This window comes from Callorhinchus milii, unplaced genomic scaffold (genome assembly GCF_018977255.1).
Source record: "Callorhinchus milii isolate IMCB2004 unplaced genomic scaffold, IMCB_Cmil_1.0 Scaffold17, whole genome shotgun sequence".
Taxonomy (NCBI): domain Eukaryota; kingdom Metazoa; phylum Chordata; class Chondrichthyes; order Chimaeriformes; family Callorhinchidae; genus Callorhinchus; species Callorhinchus milii.
Genome location: NW_024704758.1, coordinates 12,058,337 through 12,080,977, shown reverse-complemented (window position 1 = coordinate 12,080,977; position 22,641 = coordinate 12,058,337). Strand labels below are relative to the sequence as shown.

Sequence of the window (22,641 nt, the reverse complement as noted above, 5' to 3'; positions counted from 1 at the left end):
CAGGGTTTGGCTTTCACGTCACCAGAGGTCAACGTGGGAATTGGTGGTGATGTGGGGTGTGTGTGTGGGGGGGGTTGGTGGAGAGGAGGGGGTGGGATGGTGTGGAGAGGGTGGGGGGGGGAACTTGTTAATTTTTTAATAAACTCCAGCTCTGTGTTGAGGCTGAGTCGCAGCCCAGAAACCTGTGGTGAGATGATCGAATCTCTGATGTGGTTTCCATAGCATCCGCAGCCCAGAGCACAGCCTTGCGGTGGGGAGGGATTTGCTGAAATCCGATCAAATCGCCAAGAAAGTTGGTCAGAACCATCACCCAACCTCCTCCACCCCGACCCTCCCCCACCCCGACCCTCCTCCACCCCAACAAGGACCGCACCTTCACCGCACATTGACTCTGTCCTTGGTGCTGAAAGTGCTCCTCCCTCCCTCCCTCCTCCCCTCCTCTCCCTCCCTCCCCTCCTCCCCTCCTCTCCCCCCCTCCCCTCCTCTCCCCTCCCCTCCCCACCCCTCCCCTCCCCATGAAACTCCTCCAACAAGCGATTGCGTTTGGGTAGTTTTGTTCTGCCTCTAACCACGACTTGCAACTCGTGCGTATTTATGGACCTCTTTTCGTGGGTGTGTGCGTGCGTGTGTGTGTGTGTGTGTGTTATTGGCTGCAATCTATAGGCAGCGTTCAGAGGGATTTTTTTTTTTCCTCCTTCTTCTTTTAACAGCAACGTGTGAAGTCAGGCACCATGGCTCTCCCTGAATCTTCTGTGGCTCCATCCAGACAGACGACCTAAAAGACCTCCTCGCAGAATCCCCTTCTTTTTTTTTTCTCCCTCTCTCTCTCTCTCTCTCTCTCTCTGTGTCTGTCTCTCTCTCAACTTGGGAATCTCGACGTCTTGAGAACCCCTTATGTAGGCGTCTCAACATCCTGTGTATCTTGGGGAGGAGGAGGAGGAGGAGGAGGAGGGTGAGGGGCTGGTGGGGGTCTGGTGGTGGAGGGGGGTTGGGGGGTGGGTGAAGCGTTTGATAATTCTACCAAATTCATTCCGAGCCCGTGATGAACATTTATTATCTGTGGGGTATGACCACTTTGGTGAGCAGTGAGTCGACTTGAACGCCGTCCTGCGAGGGGATGGATACTATAAAGGAACGAGTCTTTGCCCCCAGCAAAGAGGGCATCAAAAATTTTGCTGGAAAATCGCTCGGACACCTGTACAAGTAAGGCTGCTGACATTTTTTAAGTGATTTTCTCGTGATTGAATGTGTTTTTTTTTAAAGAAAAAGAATTCGCACGCATACAGTCGAACGAAAAGGGCTCTGTTTAGCAATTGCGAACTTGAACACAAAAGGCTTTTGGGGGGAGACGTGTATTTAATTATTGCGACTCTCAAGTCCTGGAGTGACCAGGTTTGCAAATAGGAATATGTACGTACGTGGTGTCCTTTCATTTCCAACCCCCCCCCCCCCCCCCCTCTCTCTCTCTCTCTCTCTCTCTCCTTCTCTCTCCCTTTCTCGTTTTCTCTTTTCCTTCTGACACATCTCTCCAAGAAGACTTCATGAGAAGGGAATAAGTTAAATGTGGCTGATTGCAATGTTATTTTAAATCACAAATGCTGCCATATTTGTTGCGACACTTTTCTCTCTCCCCCCCCCCCCCCCCCCCCCCCATTATTATATTCTAAATGGACAAAAACACCAGGTTGTTTGAATGTTTTTTTGTTGCAGTGTTTGGGAGAGGAGGGGGTGGGGGGGATAGGAGGAGTGAGGAGACACGTTATGGTTGTTCATATTCCTTTCCAGCAGTTCCCTTGTGCAATCTCTTCCACGGAAATCTTGCACCAAACATATAAATATTTAATATGTGGAGTGATGACTGCGTCTGCATTTGGGCTCTTAACTGTACGTGAATGGTGAGAGGACTGTGTGCCCATCGATTTGTTTGATCAGATGCCCACAGTTGTATATCTTTCGATCAAAGCAACACTTGCAACTTGATCTCTTCTTTAAGTTCAATATTTTGGTGTGGAGTTTTGCGATTAAATTACTCGTTGATTAAAAATCAACGTGAGGTTAGTCTCTTGACACGACTGTGAGACTTCCAATACTGGATACTTAGCAGTGGTGGTAAGGAGGGGGGGGGTTACATTTTATTAATTGGTCTGTTAAATTCCGATGCTCATGCATCTGAAATATTTCTGTCCCTTGCCTTTTGGTTATCATGTTAACCGGTATAGTTTTGCAAATCAAGATGATATCCATTCATTTACATCCACATACACGCAAACATTATATATATATATTATATATATTATATATAACAGGTTGACCAAAAAGTCTTATTTTTCAGCTACCTTATTATCTAAAAAAAATCATCATTTATTTGAGATTTATCAGACATTGTAATGGTATCAGGATTTTTTGGTCACTATATATATATAGAGAGAGAGAGAGATAGAGAGAGACGCGTCAATAAAATGTGTCGTCGATTAACTTATTTGTTGGCCAGAAAATGACAAAACATAACAAAAAGCAATGTTTTTTGTGTGAAACCGTTATTTTCTGGCCAACCAATGAGTTAATCGCCACAACACAACTCATCGAAGCGCTGAACTGCGACTATTTCAGGTACATTTTCAAAGTCATTTTGTTGTGTTTGCACTGAAGTTTTGACGAGCAATTATTACATGAATTAATTATTACAACTGAAGAAACCCGTCGTCCTTCTCTGAAAGGGGATCGAGGCTCTCTCATTCGTTAAAATTCCGTGCATTACATTGCGATTTAATTAGGTTATCCTTTCCTCTGACCAAAATGTGTGGCCAAAACTAACTCCAATCACACCTCCTTGCGGTTATTCCAACTGGACCAGACGTGTGCCTCGTTAGCTCTTTAATTGAACAGATATTTGCTCTTCAGCATTCGCACCCGCGGGCACTGTTTATGTCACTTTGACCGAGGGCATATTTCGTTTGTATTTTGGTGAAGTTATATCCACTCACAAGAAGGTCACTTTGATGAAAATGCGACATTTGCATTTTCAGCTAAAACGTCCCTCGCGTAAAATCATTTGTCTCCATTCCTAGTCCACGCCTAAACAGTTCCAAACGTGAAATAACCCGTCAATGCACCTTTTTATTTTGTGTTAAAATAATGATTAATTATAATAATAATAATAAAGACAATTTTAGCTCTTTTCCGCTAAAGAGTTGTATGTAATTTAGACTTTGGGATGCTGATCTGCGCTTATAATGTCAGGTGTATAATCCATTCCATGTGTGTGCGCGGATGAAGTGTATTTTATGACTGTTTTGGCAATAGAAATAAAATAACAAGGCGTTAGTGCATACATCCCTCTATCAATGTACACTGACTTCCAGTTTCTAATTAAACAACAACAACAAAATGTCACATCAGAGATGCACACAATTGTGGGTTCACACAGAGAATATTTTTTTTTTGCACCAAATAGGTGAAGAGGAGGGAGAAAACAAAAAACAAAAACAAAACAAAACAAAAAAAATGGGCGCTTCTCTGGGCTGAATGGGAATCTTTTCTTCTGCTTCAGGGTTTTGGAGAAAAAGCAGGGGACAGGGGAGAACATCGAGCTGACAGAGGATGGCAGGGTCCGGGAAGCCAGGCCGAAGAAACCGGTGCTGTGTGACTGTACCTGCTTCGGATTGCCTCGCAGGTACATCATTGCCATCATGAGCGGCCTCGGCTTCTGCATCTCCTTTGGCATCAGGTGTAACCTCGGTGTGGCCATAGTGGACATGGTCAACAACAGCACCATTCACCAAGGGAATAAAATCATCAAGCAGGTGAGCAAAAAGCCCACACACCTCCCCCCCCCCCCCCCCCCCCCCCCCTCCCCACCTCCACCACCAAAACACACACACACACACACACGTTGCAATTCACAAAGCTCTCTCAAAATCTCCCATTTGGATCGGTCTAATTTAATTTCTGTCGTTTTAAACGAGTGTCTTCGAGGTTGAGCTGAATGAAGGAGCTGAAGGAATGAAGTGAGGATTGGTGGATTGCGTTGGCAATCATTCATTGCCTCTCCTCCTTCGGTTTGTCGCCAGATTTCCCTTGTAATAAAAACATCTTTCACATAAACGCACGGCTGTCCACAATAATGCACAGCCGCCCAGATCCATTTTATTTTTTTTCCCTTTCCCATCTGCCATTTTAAACAGCAAATGTGCAAGACGATTCCGAAATAATCTTTTATTAAATTCAGCCCTAAGGATTCCGCTTTGCAAAGCGTTCGCATTTTATTTATTTATTCTTTTCGTTTTAAAAGACGCCCGAAAAGGGCTCATATTCGCGCAATTGTGTTCGGGCTAATTTGAGTGTATCCCTTTTGCTCTCCTTTTATCCCCGAAGAAAGCGAAGTTCAACTGGGATCCCGAAACTGTGGGAATGATCCACGGATCTTTTTTCTGGGGATATATCGTTACTCAGATCCCTGGAGGTTACATTGCGTCCAGATTGGCAGCCAACAGGTAAAATTGCTGGTGTTAAAAGAGAAATTAAGCGTCTTATTAAGCAGTGTTTGGGGAATTCAAGCCTCGCCTGTCATGTTTGGACCTCACTCCTTTCATTCAAAGACTCAAAAGGGCCATTTCAATTTATTCTTGTTTTTTTTTCACAATTTCTTGGCAATTTTATTTTGGGTGATACGCACCCAATTTTAAAATCTGCAAGTTTTGAACAACCGTCAACTTATTTGTTGCTGTGTGGGGTTTTTTTTTTTACACACACACACCACACACACACATACAACGATACTGGTTTTAAAAAAAAAATCCCCCCAAATCAATCGAAATAAATCCTAGAATCATAGAATTATACAGCACACAAGGAGGCCATTCGGCCCATCGGGTCTGGGCTGACTCTTTGAAAAGAGTTATCCAAAGCAATCCCACTCTCCCCATAGCTCTGCAAACTTGTCCTCCCCGAATAATGATCTGCTTCTCTCTTAAAAGTTGGTATTGAATGAGCTTCCATTAGCCTTTCAGGCGATGCATTCCAGAGCCCAACAACTCCCTGTGTGTGTGTGTAAAAAAAAGTCTCCTCTCCTCTATTTCTTTTAACAACTATGGAATCCCCTCATCGCTTTGAAAACTTCGATTAAGTTTCCTCTTAACCTTCTCTGCTCCAAGGAGAATAATCCTCGCTAATGATGTGAGAAAATAATCCTAAATGAGGCGAGAAATTTACTACCCGTCCAACAGCATCTTCAACATAAATGATAGGACAGTGCAGCACACGTTTGTACAAATTCCAGCGTTCAAACTTGAATCCTTATTTAATTCAACCATTCTGTCCTGAAGCTGATATTCCAAACTGCTGTACATACATTTTACTTATACTCCCCCGAAAATCTCATGAGCCACACAATCCAATGCTTGTTTGATGTGAATGAATGTCTCTCTCGGTCTCGGCGAATCGTGTACATTTATGGCACATTCGAACGCAAAATACGGCAAATTCCTTTTAAAGAATAAAAAGGCAAAAAACAGGGGATCGGGTTATTGCCATATAAAAAAAATACAACGCAGAGGCGTCCGAACCGATTCGACCTTCGTTTGTTCCGTCTGATCTCATTTTTTAAAATAGATTTTTTTTAAAAAAATGTTGATAAGCTATGAAAGGTTGATTTTCGTGAAAACGTTGAGAAGGATGAAATAAAAATAGTATTGCGACTTGACAACCTCAGTTTACGCACGTAGATTGGAGGCAATGTGGTGGGGGGGTGGGGTGGGGGGGGGGGGGGGGGAGGCTGATTACAATTGCAATGCCGTACAGATGTAGAGATGACTTGAGGGACAGTGCACGACCCGTTTCTATGGTGTTTGATGATATTTCAGTACACAGGGGTGTCAGCCAACCTGTTAATTGGATCTCCTGAGACTCCCAAACCAGTTCATCTTTAATCCCAGTCACGCACGCTGCCAACTGGATCCTAGTGCCCGTCTATTCATTCACCCTCATCAGAATGAGCAAACAAAAAATGCTGTCGAGCAACAAAAAAAAAACTGTAGCCACTTCCAGAAAGCTGGGAAGGAAAGTACATTACTCTCAGCTTTTAACTAAGGAGTGCTATGTGGGCTATTGGCATTGCACTGGATTTCTATTTGAACAGCGTTTGGAATAACGTGGGAGGAGGGGGGTGGTGGGGGGGGGGGGGGGGGAGGTTAAATCATTTTTAAAATACTATATTTTGCATAGCCAGGTGTGTGATACACGGAGGAAATGCATCACCACGTTTCAGAGTTTGGAGTAATGCAAACCAGACCCGAGTTGGACACCTCCCCACGGGAATGTCCGTGCCTGCAGCCATGTTAAAATAAATGCACGAACTGCTGAAAGTTCAGCACTGTTTAGCTGGGGCCCAATGGCCTATTTTCCTTCCTCGAGATGCGATGCAATCCCACGTATAAACGACCTACGTTAAATCCTTTGAACGGGCGTGAAACATTCTCAACCATCGCAATCCACGCGCCAAATGATCTCGAGTTGAATCCTAAGTGAAATGTGCAAATCACTACCTATTTCGAAGCACTTACTTTAACCCGTTGGCTATTCAAATCAATATCTATGGGGTTTTTTTTTTGCAAGAGGTGAATGGCATTGCCTAATCCTAGACTCAGCGGATTGAACCATAAACAGTGCCCTAACGTTATTCTTGTTATTATTATTATTATTATTATTATTATTATTATTATTACTCTGCATTTCGTTTGCGTCGGTGATGCTGTCTCACCGAAACCGACGAAGGATCAAAGAAAATTGGTTGACGTGTTATTTGAGCGATTTTTCTTGCAAACGTGATGACAAACAATTTCGCTGTGGAAATTCGTTTGAGTCATTCAGTCCATAATAGCATAAGCCCCAAAGAAAGTGCATTGTCAAACATCGAGTTTGCAAGTTTCTGTTATTCCTGAGGCATCGACAGCTGTAAATACTCGACGTTTCCTTCCCCCCCCCCTCAAAGAATCCATAACTTCCTCATTATTTTATTTGATGTTTGCACCTGCATCTTTTCCATGAAGCATTTCATGGCAAGAAAAAATAGCTTGATATCAAGCACGAAAACAATAATGTTATATATAACCTGAGCATTTTTTTTTTACGCGGAGGGAATCCGTTTGCCCCACAAACTCAATGAGATTCCTTTTTTTTTAAAAAAAAAGAGAGAGTCAGCGAGATTTTATTTGGATTTCCAGAACAATCTCTGCGACACACTAACAGTGCTGTAAACCACTCCATGTGTTCTCGGTGTGAAATAGGGTTTAACTGCAAACTTAATTAAACAGCGTCCAGTTCAGGAGATGCGAAGGTTGGGGGTGTTTTTTTATATAAAAAAGAGGCACAGGTACACATCAAATGCGAGCAAACAAATGGTGATCAATGGTGTGCAGCCTATAAACTTGTTGTGGTGATAGTTGAGGTGAGAGTTTGTAGCAAATCATTTAGAGCAGCAGCGAATTTTCTCACAATTTCGTGCCTTCCTCCAATTAAGCGGTTCAAGGCATTGCATTACTATTATTTTTGTGTGTGTGTGTGTGTGTGTGGGTGGGTGGATGGGTGGGGGTGTCATTTGGTTTGTTAAGCAACAAGTTGCAATGACTTCACGTCGATTTCTGCCGCACACTTTTGCATCGGTTTATCACTGCGACATCGCAAGTTCGCATTTGCCAATTTAAATCCCCCCCCCCCACCCCCCCCCCCCCCCCCAAAAAAAAACGCCGGCGTTTCTGATGTCTGTGTGTGAGGTTTACCTCGAGTTCCTCTCTTGGGTCTGGGATGGTTTCTTGCGTGTTTGCTGGAATCGACGTGGATCTCGATGATCCGACTCAATCTGTAGTGCAGTGTGAGCTCAAAGGCACTGTAACCTTTGATTCTGACGCATATCTATATATATATATTTTTTTGCAGCCTCCACACCTCGGGGAAAAATTCTGTAACAGCGCTATTTCATGCAAAAAACACCCTCTCTTAAGAGATTTGCAAACCGGTGCACGTACCCTAATCCGTCGCGATTTTTTGAACTTTCTGCGATTTCACCCGGATTTCGGTTCGATTTTTTTTCCCTAAAAGCTGCAGCGAAATTCCAATGCAAACCCACACTCTTTCAGGGGACGCTCTCAATTCTTGTCCTCGGTTAACGGCCCGAAGATCGTCACTGTGTCATTGCGAGTGGACCTGAATTTGTCGTTAAGATTCAGCATAGATACAGCATTGATACATGTGACAGTTTGGGTAATAATAATCCCTCCAAAATAAAACAATAATAAATTGGGTCATTTTCAATCTACGACTGTTTGTGGGACATTGCTGTGCGCAATTGGCTGCCGCGTTCGCCCACAAATATACAGTCAATTCACTTTACAGTGTGTTCTGTGAAGCGCTTTGGGACGTCCTCCCGACGTGAAAAGCGCTATATTAAATGCAAGGATTATTATTATTATTATTATAAGATTAATCGACCGCACACACACGGGGTTGCGCGTGTGTGCGGTGTTATTTAAAATAAATATGTGTGTTTTCGGGCATAAGGTGAAGACTTCACAACCGTAAATTCGCCTTTTTTGTTTAATCATTCTAGTCATGTGGTATAAAGGAGAATTAAATATTACCTGCACACGGTATTATCGTTGAAAACAAAGCTTGAAATTGTACAGTGCAAACAAAGGAACGTCAGATGTGACTGTTTAAGTACATAACATGGACTGCTCTCAGTTAGATAACAGCCTCGTCACCCCCCCCCCCCCCCCCACCCCCCCAATGGATCTGGAGCACAAATCTGGCTCATAATGAACGTTTCTTTGGCTCTCTGGTCGTGTTCTTCGCCAGGGGCTGACTAAAACCACCCTCCTGCAATTTCCAATCCCGTGAATATTACAGACAAGGCTTTTGAGTTTCCCTAAGGTTTGTCGTTGGCCTCGATCCCCATCCCCTGGTTGCGCAACACGAAGCGCAAGAGTTGGCCACTCCCAGTGATGTTTCGCTGCAAATCGGTTTTCCCAACAGCAAGCTCCCAACTCGCTGTCTCTGCTCGTTAGTAACTGAGACTGGAGGAGCATCCAACGCCTGGCCCTTGACACCGTGGCACAAGTCAGCCCTGCAACCCCCCAGTCAACTTCACTGCAGCTATTTGAAGGATCCTTTGGACCCTACGTGCCCGGGAGCTGCTCAGTGCTGCGCGGTAATAAGTGGCGTTCTGCAGTTGCTCGGCAGGAAAATAACACAGCAGTCAGCAGGGATTGAAACGTAGGCGAGCACACCTCCCACTGCAAGAGGTTAAGATAACTTCATAGCCAGGCGAGCAAAGGCTTGAGCAGTCTCTTGCCACACTGCACCAATGTAAATGCGTCGCGTCCCCTTGCAAACCAACGCCATGTGCACACTCTGGTGCAGGTGGAATGCGGAGCTCGGTTCAGCAGATCTTTTTATTTTGATATATGTGTATTTTTAAAAGAAAAGGTATTGCGCAGTGTCATAAGTGGACAATGATAGATGGCGAGTTTCTGCTATTAAATTTGGATTGACACCGACGTCAGGTTTATTCAACTGCACTAACGGGAGTAGAATGCGAATATCTGTAACACTGAAGCAGCACAAACCCAGTTGAATTAATTAAAATCAGCGAAGGACCAAATATAAAATAATTTCTACGAGTCATTGTCATCTCTGAGCTAACACGTTTAGTGTCAAAGTATACCATTTCTTCTTCGGTGTAGAATTTGAACGACAAAATGCTGCACGTAAACCACGAATTAATTTGACACGTATCAAACTGCGAATCAGTTTTTGCACCATTTCTTGAATTGTCTTTAAAAGTGACGAGACTCTTCCCTGTACCTGTGAGGAGATCTTCACACGCGTTACCGACATGGTCTTCGAGCATCGTTTTACTGTGTGTCTTTCCTTAGAACCAGAGCCTAAGAGTTTATGAATGGATCAAAACAGCAATGGCCAAAATAAGTGTGTCAGTGGCTTAGATATGTGACTGTAGGATATAGCAGTCGTTCAAAAGGGGCTAAGAATGCGGTGAAAACCACAGAGAAACAGTTCTCTGGGGCAGTTGAGTAATTAATAAATAGCTTCCTGGCGGGTTTGATGTCAGACTGTTTCTTGTTCCATCGCTGGATCCGATGGGTCTGAGAGGCTTCAGAATGAAGTGATATCATGAAAGGTGCGGGAGCTCACAGGGTGGAGCTCTCTGTACCATCAGAGGTGCGGCCAATCCATTTTTGCAAACCTGATTTCATCTGCTGTGCATCCATTGCGGTTGAATACACGGCGAGATGATCCGATAATATTCCCAATAATATTATGTTAAACCCGCGTTCGTTCCCCAGTAACGACTTATTTTGCACCGAATAGTCCACAGGTAATGATCCAACTGCAATGAAACACACAGGTCCGTTTGCAAAATAATGTGGATAAATCTTCATCTTGGTCGACCGTACAAAGCAATATTACACTGTATGTTTGGGAAAGGGTATTTATTTCACGTGCTTTTTTAAATATATATATATACACATATATATATATCAATTTTTTTCCAGAATAGTTTTCTCTCCATGGATTAGAGTTGTAAGAGCTTTGAATGCTGAAAACAATGGAACAATTGATAGCAGAATGGGATTAATGTCAGCCATCCTCCACCAAGGAATACTTTCGACCATAGCTCTCGCTGCCCTTTGGGTTGTACTGTACTAACGACTTGAGGTTCGAGGTCAGACTGAGAGAATGCGATGTGTCTGTAAAAGATCAAACATTCCGGTGTCAGAGGGCGCGGGTGTCGCAAGACAACATTTGTACTTTGTTGTTTATCCACACAACTCCACGCAGTCATATCCCGGGTTCAAATCGCAGCACAGATTTATTTAGCTGCTGATGGATAGACTGTCCCACTGTCGGCAACAGATAATGTAGATTTTTATATAATATTTTTATATATATATATATATCAGAAAGAGATAGATTTAGAAGAGAACACAAAGACTTTCGAAATTGAATTTAAAGTAATGAATGGTTTCATACATTTCGGGATGCCATGAGAGAAATGTAATTCTCCTTTGCTGAATTTCCGTCTAATTTGTTCTTGAAAAGAGAGAAAGAGAGATCGAAATGGTTGGGGTGGGGGGAGGAGGGGGGAGGAGGGTGGGGGGGGGGGGGGGGGGGAGGGAGTCATCATTTTCAGCCTTAATAACTTCGAGTGCAGTCGAGTAATAACTTGGGTTTCACTTAATGTGGAGTGCGTTACTGTTCAATCCCTGTGGTGACATTACTGGGAATATTACCACCTATTCCGCTTCAAGCAAATTCCCCTTCAAAAATGAAAGAAGAAGTTCGTGTGTATGTGTATGTGTGTGTGTGTGTGTGTGTAGTGTTTTTTTTTAGCTATTTAACCTCTCTAGGTTTAATGTTAATAATGCGCTTATTTCTTAAGCTCCTTATTTCACCACAACTACTTTTCCGGGAACAGCAGCCACAATAGTCTCTAATTATTCTATAATATAATTATATAATTATTATTATATATCACGAAAATCTCGGTGTGTGCATTTGAACACACAGCAATAGGCCAATGTGACAAAGCACCGTAAGGAATACTGTGCCAGTTCAGGTATAATTATACACCTATTCGATTCTCCTTCGTTAATATTAACACGTTACAAACCAAACTGCTGATGTCTGACCACTCAAGCACATTGAACATAGCTCTGGACTGAGGCACACACACACACACACACACACACACAAAGGAGAGAATGGTTAAAAGCAACAACTCTGAGAGATTTTTTTGGGGCTATTTCCTTAAGGAATGCCTGTGATTGATTCGGGGCTGCGTTTTGTGTCGGAATTTAGTGAAGGAGAGTGTGTGGCAACTCGGGGATGTCTTGATCTCAGCTAGAAAGGAGATTTATTTTCTCTGCACCCAGGATTTTTTTTAATATACATGACTCTTAATGTACTCCGCACCATATGCCCGGCGCTCATTTCATTTACATTTAAGCTAATGTGAAGCGATTTAGAAGTTTAATGACGATCACTGATTAATGAACCCCCCCCCTCACCCTCCTCTCCACCCCCACACACAAAAAAATATATTAAATCGTCCCCCAGTGACCGCAGATGTTCAAACAGAGCAAATTTGTCTAAATTGAAATGTTCCAAGTGTCAATTTGCGACGAATCCACGTTCTGAGGCTTTGTGCCCAACGAATAGCAATATCTGATGGTGACACAAACACAGCCCTCACTCTCCTTTAGTGTTGAACCAAATAACATGTGCAATACTATACTCGGGTCTTACAGCATTCATCCACTAATGAGCTGAACTGTAGTGCAAGTGGCACAACTAACAGAATCACTGGTCTTTGGGATACTTATTTATTTACGCCTTCAGTGTCATTATTGTGGCATTTCGTGAAACTTTGGATGAAAGGAACCGTATTCCTCGGGACAAGATTTGCACCATCTTTGAGCTAAAGTTGCTCCGAATCCGTTTGGTTGCACTCATGGGGAGAAAGCTTCACAGCTAAACCCTGGGTTTGGATAGCTGTGGCCTCCCCCACTCCCTCCCCCACTCCCTCCCCTTTCGCTGGAGATAAATAAAATTCAGGTCGTGCAAAAGGTGACGCCTTTGGAGACCCCACATTGTGTCTCTGGCACTTTGCTCCTGCTAAAGCGCCGCAGGGTCTGCTTCAGAGTTAATTAAGCAGATATTACATATTAATCACTTGATATTGAATCATTTCCCATTATTCTCTCTTCCAATGATCTCATTTCAATAAACCCCAGTCCCTTAATGTTATTGTCTGGCGGAAAAATCCCGTTGCATTGATGCAAATCGCATCTGACAGGCAGACAGGACCCCCCACACCCCCCCAAAAAAAAAATCATTTGCCCCCAAAAAACCAATGCATCTGTTAAAGTATATTGCAATCGTCGCTGCAAGATCCTAACCTTGGAAAGCATGAGCCTGAGAGGAAAGACTGAGCATCTGAGGCGAGGCTGTGTGTGTTTGTGCTGATCTTATTTGTGTGTCTCCCTGTTTCAGAGTGTTTGGTGCTGCTATCTTTCTCACCTCCACTCTCAATATGATCATCCCATCTGCAGCTAAAACCCATTTTGGCTGTGTAATCTTTGTCAGGATCCTTCAGGGACTGGTGGAGGTAAGTAGGAACTCTCCCGCAATAAAAAGATTACACCCCCAAAGAGAGAGGTGGAAAAACTCATCCACTCTCTCATAACTCACCAATGTAGTAGCCACCGACCAATACGGTGAGTTCTATATATTTTTTTGAACCGACGTCTAAGTTTAAAGATATATGGTGTTTGTTTTGCGTTAATTGAGTTAAATGCGGAATTGATTCAAATGCACCGCTTCACTTTGGCTTTCCCACCTCCCCAGCAAAATAAAAATAAAAGTGTCCACCGACTGGATATCTTTCTTCTGAATCAGCCATTTGTGAGAGGCGTGTATCGATTCTTACTGAAATCACTGCTTGCTAATTGCAGACCAGACTTGCGTATTATTGTCAAACCATAAATCATGTATGTTTGCAGGGAGTCACGTATCCAGCCTGCCATGGCATATGGAGTAAATGGGCTCCACCACTAGAGAGGAGCAGGCTGGCAACCACCTCGTTTTGTGGTAATTAGTATTTTGTTTCTCCAGTAAAGCTTTCCTTTGCAAAAAAAAAAAAACCCAAGGCATGACATGTTGTTGGAGTGTAACGTTGCAACGGAATCTAATTGTACACGATCACCTTACAGGTTCGTACGCAGGCGCTGTAATTGCCATGCCTTTAGCTGGGATTCTGGTGCAATACACAGGATGGCCATCTGTGTTTTATGTCTACGGTGAGTCATGTGAAACAAGCATGAAAATGCAATGCACTAAATATGTTATCGTTGTTAGGCAACGCCCTGAGTTCGCGTTGCTCTTAAAAAGCTATTTCAATTCCCCTTTTGTATTCTAGAGTCGTTCGGTTATTTTTAAAAGAAGATTTCAAATTTTGTTTTTTGACACTATACACACAACGCACACACGCACGTGCATCACTTAAAACCAGTTATCATAACAAATACACGTACGTCACAGTTGTCTCATCATTCTCTGACCCCCCCCAAAAATTGGATATTAAGTATATATCAAAATGTTGTATGGTGACTCAAGTTATCAAACTATTGATAGTTGTATAGTGGAATAAAGACTGAGATAGATATATTTCTTATTGTAAAAGGGATTAAGGGATATGGGGATAAAGCAGGGTTATGGTATTAGCTGGAGTTAGATTAGAAGATCAGCCATGATTGAATGGCGGGGCAGGCTCGAAGGGCCGAATGGCCTACTCCTGCTCTTACATGTTATGTTATGTTAAAACCTTGTTTATGACACACCTGCCATCTGATTCTGCATCTGATCTTTTAAGTTATTGCTTTTCTTCTCAATTTGTGGCCTAGGGTCTTTCGGAATAGTGTGGTACATGTTCTGGATTCTGGTGTCTTATGAAAGTCCAGCTGCACACCCCACGATCACAGAGGAGGAGCGCACCTACATTGAAGAAAGCATTGGTGAAAGCGCCAATCTTTTCGGAGGAATCGATGTATGGAAGTTTCTTTTTGTACCTCAGTTTTTNCTTGTGTCTGTGTGTGTGGTTCTTTTTATTGAAGATCAGGTTGGCAGCATTTAGTTATCTGGAACTTAAAGAAACCTCTGTAGTTAGGCATCTAGACAATGCGCTAAAGATGCCTCCTGTGTTTTTTAGTTCTTAGAGAACGATCCACTTTCATCCTTTTACGCACACATTTCAGGGTAGAGCATTGCACTGTGCTGATACCAGCTTCCAAAGGGAATTAATCTCCAAACATCAGTAAATTACTCACCTTGGTTGGTAAATGTAACTGACCTTGGTGTGATATTGGGTTAGGGTCATATTGAGACATTTCCTCACTGGAGAAATTGCTCTTTGGATGTGGGGGGGTTGTGGGGGTGTCTCTCAATTTCTATTCTACACCAATGAGAGATGTATCCAACTGAAAGATCTGATGCTGTTAACATTCCAGCTATTTAGTCCTGTAGCTCAGTGGTTAGAGCACTCGGCTCGCAAGCGAGAGACCTGGGTTCTATTCCCGGCAGCGTGAAATGTTTGCCAAGTTTCCTCACTCTACATGCCTCTGTTTACCTAACAGTAAGTAGGAACCCAGTTGTTAGTCAATTGGCTGATCGCTTTTCTGGTGATAATAATCCTTAAAAAAATAATAATTTGGTCACTCAATCCAAGACTGTTTGTGGGACACTGCTGTGTGCAATTGGCTGTTTTTTTCACCCAAAGTATATAGTCAATTAATTTTACAGTATATTCTGTGACGCTATATCAAATGCAAGGATTATTATTTAGATTAATATTATTTAATTGTGCTGTGTTACTGATCTAATCTAGTAATAAGACATAATGCAAACTTAACATGTCGATTTTGCCCTCTGTTTTAAAGAGCAAAATGAGCATTGATCTCTTACTCGTACTAATTGCCTTGAACCTCAAATGAAACCTTAAAATATCAGCACCTTCAGAACAACTGGGACCTATTCTGATTTTTTTAAAAAAAACTCCAATAACAATGAGAACAGCTTTCACATTTAACAGTTTATTTGTTTGATAAGAAATGATAATGTGGAAAATAGGTGAAAGTTGAAGCATCGCAATAGAATAATCAAAAGTTATTGGTGAAAATATGTTTTTGTAAAAACATAATTTCATCAAAACTGAGCTATTTAGGATCTCATAATGAAATGCAAGTGTATAATAATAAAAAAAGTAGGCCAGAATCTCTCTCACCTTTTACTATCATTTTCCTGTTAAAGGTGAAACTACAAAGTATCTTGTAAAGCAGGTCAATCTAGTGAATGAATGGTACTTTGACAAACTACTAACCAGCATGTCTCTAACACTTGATTTTGAAATATTGACTGGCTAAAATATTAATAAATTAACCTGCGCTCAATAAATATATTTTTTTATAGGAGGGCAAAACAATTTATCCTGTGGATTTCAGTTTTGGTGCAATAATTGTGATCAGTCTATTTTGAAATGAGCAAATATTGATTGTGTATGGATTTGGTTCAAGGAAATTGGTTGAAATATAACATGGGTAATAATAATTACAATAAACCCAGTTCTGTTTTATCTTTTTTTTATAGAAATTTAAGACACCATGGAGAAAATTCTTTACCTCTATGCCAGTCTATGCAATAATTGTGGCAAATTTCTGTAGAAGCTGGACTTTCTACTTGCTGCTCATTAGTCAACCTGCCTATTTCGAAGAGGTGTTTGGATTTGAAATCAGCAAGGTATTTGTATTCACAGAGCTTAAGTAGCTTTCAATTCCAAAGTATCAATGTTCATAAAAAGATAAATCGCACGTTTCACCAATTCCTGTTAGTTGATTGATTCTGCTGTATATACTAGAGATGGAGCAGTCAGGTAGCCAGAATGTTTTCCCTGTGTTGCCTTGTTAGCCTGTTGGAGCTATCTCTCTGGATTAATTTATTTAGTGCTCTAGAACGCTACCCTATGTGAGAAGCGCTATATAAATGCAAGTTGTTGTTGTTGTAGTGCTTCCGACTCAAAATATTTCTGTATAGTCATGTTTGCTGTCACCCTTATCTGTTGCGTATTATTATCGTTGAATACATTATTAATTATTATTATAGGTGGGAATGGTATCAGCTTTGCCCCATCTTGTCATGACAATTATAGTGCCGATTGGTGGCCAGATTGCAGACTTCCTCAGAGCTAAGAGGATACTGTCCACCACGAATGTCAGAAAGATTATGAACTGCGGCGGTATGTTTATTATTAACATTACAAAAATTCTTTGCATGCGACAATCATTGTTAAGACCAAGACATAGATTTTCTCTATGGTCCTCCAAGCATGCTGCAATACTGCAGTGTTACTAATTACCACTGCCTTTGTGTTTAGATAGTGGTGTTGTAATAGTAAAATGAATTTGAGTTGTACAGTCATAGTTAATAACTTTATTTGGATGCCTCATTATTGAATATATAATTACACACATGGTGCAAAGCCATTGCTATTAATCATTCAATTGAAGGATAATGTATCCAACTGTATTTCTTTGCCTTCAAGGCTTTGGTATGGAAGCAACCTTTCTCCTTGTAGTGGGCTACTCACATAGCAAAGGCGTTGCCATTTCATTTCTCGTTCTGGCTGTTGGCTTTAGTGGATTTGCTATATCAGGTAAGATTTTGCTTTCATAAATTTGCTGCAATATATCAAGGAGAATACAGTTTGCAAATTATCTCAATGTGGCGTTGCTAAGAACGCACCTCATTTTCAATATCTTAAACAAATGAAATACTTTTGTCTTTCACAGATTATTCTATAATTTTCTACATTTTAATAGATCAATACAGTTAATTGAAACAGAAACCAGAAATTGCCTTTTTGTGCCTCTACTTACAAAAATATTTCTCAGTGTGCCTTTTTAAAAAGGTTTAATGCAGCAACATATCAATATAGTACTTTGTGTACAGAGGACCTTAATTGGTGAATTATGCTTTTGCATTAGTTAAGGCTTTTGAGTGGTTGATTGAATTATTAATGACATATTGACAAGAAAATAATTTTCTTGTGCATATTACTGAAGGCTGTACATGACCTGAAATCTATTCATGGTCGATGTGTTTAATGAGCAAACTCCACTAAAAGTTGTCAATCAAATATGATTGATTGCAAAGTTAAGGGGTCTATGAGGTCCAACATATAAATATAGTTTCGTGCTTCTATTTGGTTTACTACTGGAAATGATCCAAAAATATTTTTTGACTCTATAAATTGGACAAAATGTGGGAACGAAATTGAGGCTATCATTTCACTTTTAGGACTCTTGAAATTGGCATACTGAGATGTCCTTTTCTTTTATTTTGACTCCAAATCCTTTAATTTAATTGTATGTTGGAGTTATATTTTTTTTATTCTGACACTAACTGTACCAGCAATAAATGTGTTCTATTTGATTGATGCATCATTATATCTGCATAAAATGCGTTATGGTTGTGCGAAATGACTGAAATTCTCATCACAGGAAATATTATCTGCTCAAGTTTTTCTCTTTGTGAGATAGTGGACTTGTTTGATAACAGTGCACTGAATTGAAAATGTATTCAGTGCCTGAGCTGTCACAGTTTATTTGGTCTGAATACTATAGTTTTCTTAATCTGCTTTTGTTCTCACTTTAGGATTTAATGTGAACCATTTGGATATAGCACCAAGATATGCCAGTATTCTCATGGGAATTTCCAATGGTGTGGGAACACTATCCGGAATGGTTTGCCCATTGATCGTTGGAGCAATGACCAAACACAAGGTACATAGATATGCTCAGAGCAATAGCTGGGGAACGCTATGAATCTTAAATATTTGTCATATTGCTGTGAAATGGCAATTGCGTTGTTTACTATTGTTTTGTGCTTCATCTCAAAAAGATTTTTATAATGATTATCTAGCAAACAACTACTGGAAACAACTGTGTAGACATTAGGGATGACAGGATGAAATGTTCATGTTGCTCAGAATTGATACTCAGTTGACAGACTTCACATAAAGAATGTCCACTTGGATAAGGTACCACAGGAGCCCCCAGAACCACACTTCAGTACAGTCTTCAGACAACCGGCCGGCGGAGAAAAATTGAAGGAAAAGAGTAGTTATAAAATGAGCTAAACACGCAGGATATTACCTATTCTGTTGAATGAAACATTGAAATACTTTAGTTCAACCCAATTTTGAAAATCTAGTATACAAAAATGTTTACAAAGTACTGCAATTGTTCATTAATATAAATAAATGCAAGATGATGTCTGTTACACAAAACTGAAATGTTTAAGTTATGATAGTATCAGCATTTACAAATAAGCTGGAGAATAGCACTCAAGTAACACACAGAGATGATTATTCTCGCTGGAAACTAAATACAATTAATGCACTGTTTGAGTACAGACAGTATCATTTGTATGAAAACTGACAATTTTAAATAAAGACCTTCCCAACTCAGCATTAAGATGGTTAGCTACAAAACATCAGTTAAATTGGCCTGCATGGATTACGAAGGCCAATTGTCGTCAAAGAGATACATTTAACTTCACTTTCTTTCATTTCTTCTGTCACTATCTTTGTTTCGCAGAGCCGTGAGGAGTGGCAGTATGTGTTCCTGATTGCTTCCCTGGTCCACTATGCAGGAGTCATATTTTATGGATTATTTGCATCCGGTGAAAAGCAGCCATGGGCAGACCCTGAACAAACGAGTGACGAAAAGTGTGGTTTTATACATGAAGATGAACTGGCAGAAGAAACTGAGGACATTACTCAGAATTATGGCACCCAAGGCACTGCAAAGTCTTACGGGGCCACCACTTATAGCAATGGTGGCTGGCCCACTGGATGGGAGAAGAGGGAAGAGTTTGTGCAGGAAGAAGTTAAAGATTCTTACCACTATAAAGAACATGAAGAAGGGGACTATTCATAACAGAAAAAAAAAGTCTATTAGATATTTTGTAGTGTTTGTGTCCAGACTCATTGTGATTGTTTGCACAGAAATTTGTGGTGTAAGTGTCCACACATATCAGAATGGCAAGGTGTTAAAATGTACAAAAAATTAACCATGCAGCGTTCGAGTGCAATCTGTACAAAATGGTGGTGTGTCTCATCTCAATTCAAGCTTTGCCATTTCAGAAAGATGAAGGCTTTTGAGCTTTGCTGGCTGACCAGTGGAAACGTTAGTGAGAGGTGCTGGTGGGGAAAAAAATACAGGTCAGATTGACTGGTTGGTTGTTGGGAAGCAGGACAATTGAATACCTTGGAGAGGGGACTGGTCAGTCAATCAAATAGAAGATAAATCCTTACGTAATAATTACTTGAAGTAAGCGTTAGTTTTGGTTTGATTTGGTGTCAGATGTTATAATAATTTTTTAAAAAGAACTTTAGTAGATCTCAGCCAAAGTTTTATGCATATGATATAGAACGTTCAGACACCAGGGACGCAAAGGTACCTGTAATTGATTGGAAACAAGGAAATCCTCACTATCTGACACAAACCCATGCTATATATTCTTAGTAAAATACTTTCAACTATAAAGTTCCAAAACTAGAAAATGGTTAGGCATTTTACTCACTTTATAGTTAAATTGCATGCTGGTGTCTACCTTGTAATTCCATCTTAGATACATACAATCTTCAATTTTCCACCAAAACCAAACAAACAGTTTAGATATTGCAAACCTAAGTATTGCAATAAAACGTTTGCAACAAGGTTTTGCTGTAGAGCACTTATATTAATAATTTCATGTGAACTATGAATATTCTAGATCAGTAAATAGCTTTTTTAAAAAAAGAAAAACATTTAATGCTGCTAACATCTTAGAAGTTATTCATCAATTGCACAAACCAAACCTGTGCAAAATTGTTAACTTACCTTAAAGTACTGAGTAGATATTCACGTAATCCCAGAGTTAGGATTTTCATCAAATCATTTGACTGCAAACAGCAAAGGAGTTTTGAGTAACAATCCCCAGTAGAAACCAAAGGTGGCATGCCTTATCATCTTTTGGAATAGCATCATTCCTTACTGGAAAAAAACATTTCCTTCCTAGTTATTGGATTCAGCAAGGACTGCAGCATTTGTGTACAAAGCAATAAATCCACGTAGTAGACTGCATTGTCCCGTACTCTTATATGTGTTCCACTAATGTAGTTTGATGTAGATGCTTTTGGTCGTAGGTAACAATGCTGAATTCAGCATCACCACAAACTGGCTTGAGAGAAAACCACACGTTGGATTGGAATTATGGTCCACAGATGACTGCAGTTCCCAAAACATGTCAAACATTTGTTGCTATACTGTGCATCTCAGGTGGTGTATGGAAGGGGGTTGTTATGTGTTGGCTATACCTGTACTATGGGTGGAGACTGTTTTAGTGTCTGTTGTCCCAGTATACAAGTCAAGAATGGCTTCTATCACTAATGGAGAAAATTATTTGACCTGAAGGTCATACCCTTGCTTTGTGCCTCAAAGTGATGTGAAATGTGGTCATGCCATGCTGTGTACTTTGGAAAGATGTGGACTGTGTCACTTTCGTTGCTGCCAAAAGTGTTAATAAAAAGCTCTATCTATACTTTTATACAAAATTCTGTTTTTAAAGCAAATAGCTGAAATCCATACACTTGAATTCACAAATATCTACTGTAGGCCATTATCTAGATAGGTATGTGACATTTTTAAGTTTCCAGCAGATAGGTTGGCCGTTACTGTAGTATTGTCAAATATTTACATGATCAACTTTCATTCCTTTGCATGGAAAACAGAATCCTTTTAGCCAAGGAAGAGATCATTCCTGTAGTGAAGATATTTTCAGCTGGTGGACACGATTTTGAGATATACTATGGAAGCAATCTTTTTTTCTTGCTGTGCCCCATCTCTGTAAAAAAATACTATACCTTTATATTCCTCCCCTCTTTAAGGGTTATCACATGGATCTGGATACCTCTCAAACAAAACAAATTGTATTAGAAGAGCTTTTCCAACACAATGTCACAGTGGGATGATGTTATACCATGGATTGAAAATAATAATCATAATCCTTGCATTTTATATAGCGGTTTTCAAGTCTTCTCGATGTGCACATTAAGGAGAAAGGAACAAAGGGACATAGGAGCTGGCAATAGAAAGAGTAGAGGAGTAATGTGGAGTACAAATACCAGCATTTTTTATCAAATAAATATTTATTGGTAGATATATATTTACACTTATCTCATAGACCGATTAAGATGAATGACCTGTTTCTGTGCTGAATCAGTCTACAGTCTATGTAATTCTAACATAACTGTTGGTCCCCACACCTCATTTCCAACTGATAATCTATTGTAACTAACTTCACAACAGATGTAAATAAACCATATTTAGCATACCTTAAAAAGGAAAGTTACTGCATTGGGTACTTTCAAATGACAACATTGTTTATTTCATCCAAGTGGCATCACAGGTGTGGTAAGTTTTGGCACCCAAACCTGCCTCGTAATGCAGATTTGCAAGGTTGAGGAATCCAAATCTGAATATTGGATTTCAAGACATGGAATTCAGAACGTATCTGAAATCCATGTGCCGATTCAGATTCTCCTCCACCATCAAGTCTTGCTACAGTATTAATGCGCAAATTGGTTAGCAAAATGTAGCAATCCATTACGCCATTACTTATTTACTGGTTAATGTAAGGTGCAAACAGCAGCAATGATTAACATAGGATCACATCAACGAGTGTACAGGTCTCGCTACAAATTAGTTTTGGGTCAGCCTGCAGTAATTGGATTTTCCTCACCAATATAATTCTTAATAGGGTGAATGGTCCAGCACATTTTACGGTGCACCAGAAGACCTTGAGCTAATTCTAAATACCTAAGATATAAATAAATAAATAATAAATAAATAGTTAGTTAATTAGTTAATTAGTTAATACCCACTAAAAAAAATCCAAATGGCTAACTGGCAACAGCCCACGAATGTGTCTTATTATGCATGTTGTTCAGGGTAGCAATGCGGACAATGTGCG

At 40.5% G+C, this 22,641-nt stretch overlaps 1 protein-coding gene across 1 annotated transcript; it reads left to right on the top strand.

Moving 5' to 3' along the window:
• The first annotated feature begins 979 nt into the window (after nucleotides 1–979).
• slc17a6a (solute carrier family 17 member 6a) lies at nucleotides 980–21,210 on the top strand. Its single transcript, XM_042341483.1, has 12 exons — nucleotides 980–1,203; nucleotides 3,551–3,803; nucleotides 4,375–4,493; nucleotides 13,069–13,183; nucleotides 13,578–13,665; nucleotides 13,788–13,874; nucleotides 14,478–14,620; nucleotides 16,216–16,365; nucleotides 16,729–16,861; nucleotides 17,168–17,278; nucleotides 18,280–18,407; nucleotides 19,224–21,210. Exons 1-12 carry the CDS (start codon nucleotides 1,118–1,120, stop codon nucleotides 19,563–19,565), a joined length of 1,755 nt encoding a protein of 584 aa, XP_042197417.1. The 5' UTR covers nucleotides 980–1,117; the 3' UTR covers nucleotides 19,566–21,210.
• The last annotated feature ends 1,431 nt before the right edge of the window (nucleotides 21,211–22,641 follow it).

Coding starts and splice junctions, on each gene's coding strand:
- slc17a6a (XM_042341483.1), top strand. CDS start 1,118: ATGGATACTATAAAGGAACGAGTCTTTGCCCCCAGCAAAGAGGGCATC. Junction 13,666..13,787: donor GGCAACCACCTCGTTTTGTG/GTAATTAGTATT, acceptor ATCACCTTACAG/GTTCGTACGCAGGCGCTGTA. Junction 16,862..17,167: donor AAAGATTATGAACTGCGGCG/GTATGTTTATTA, acceptor TTTGCCTTCAAG/GCTTTGGTATGGAAGCAACC.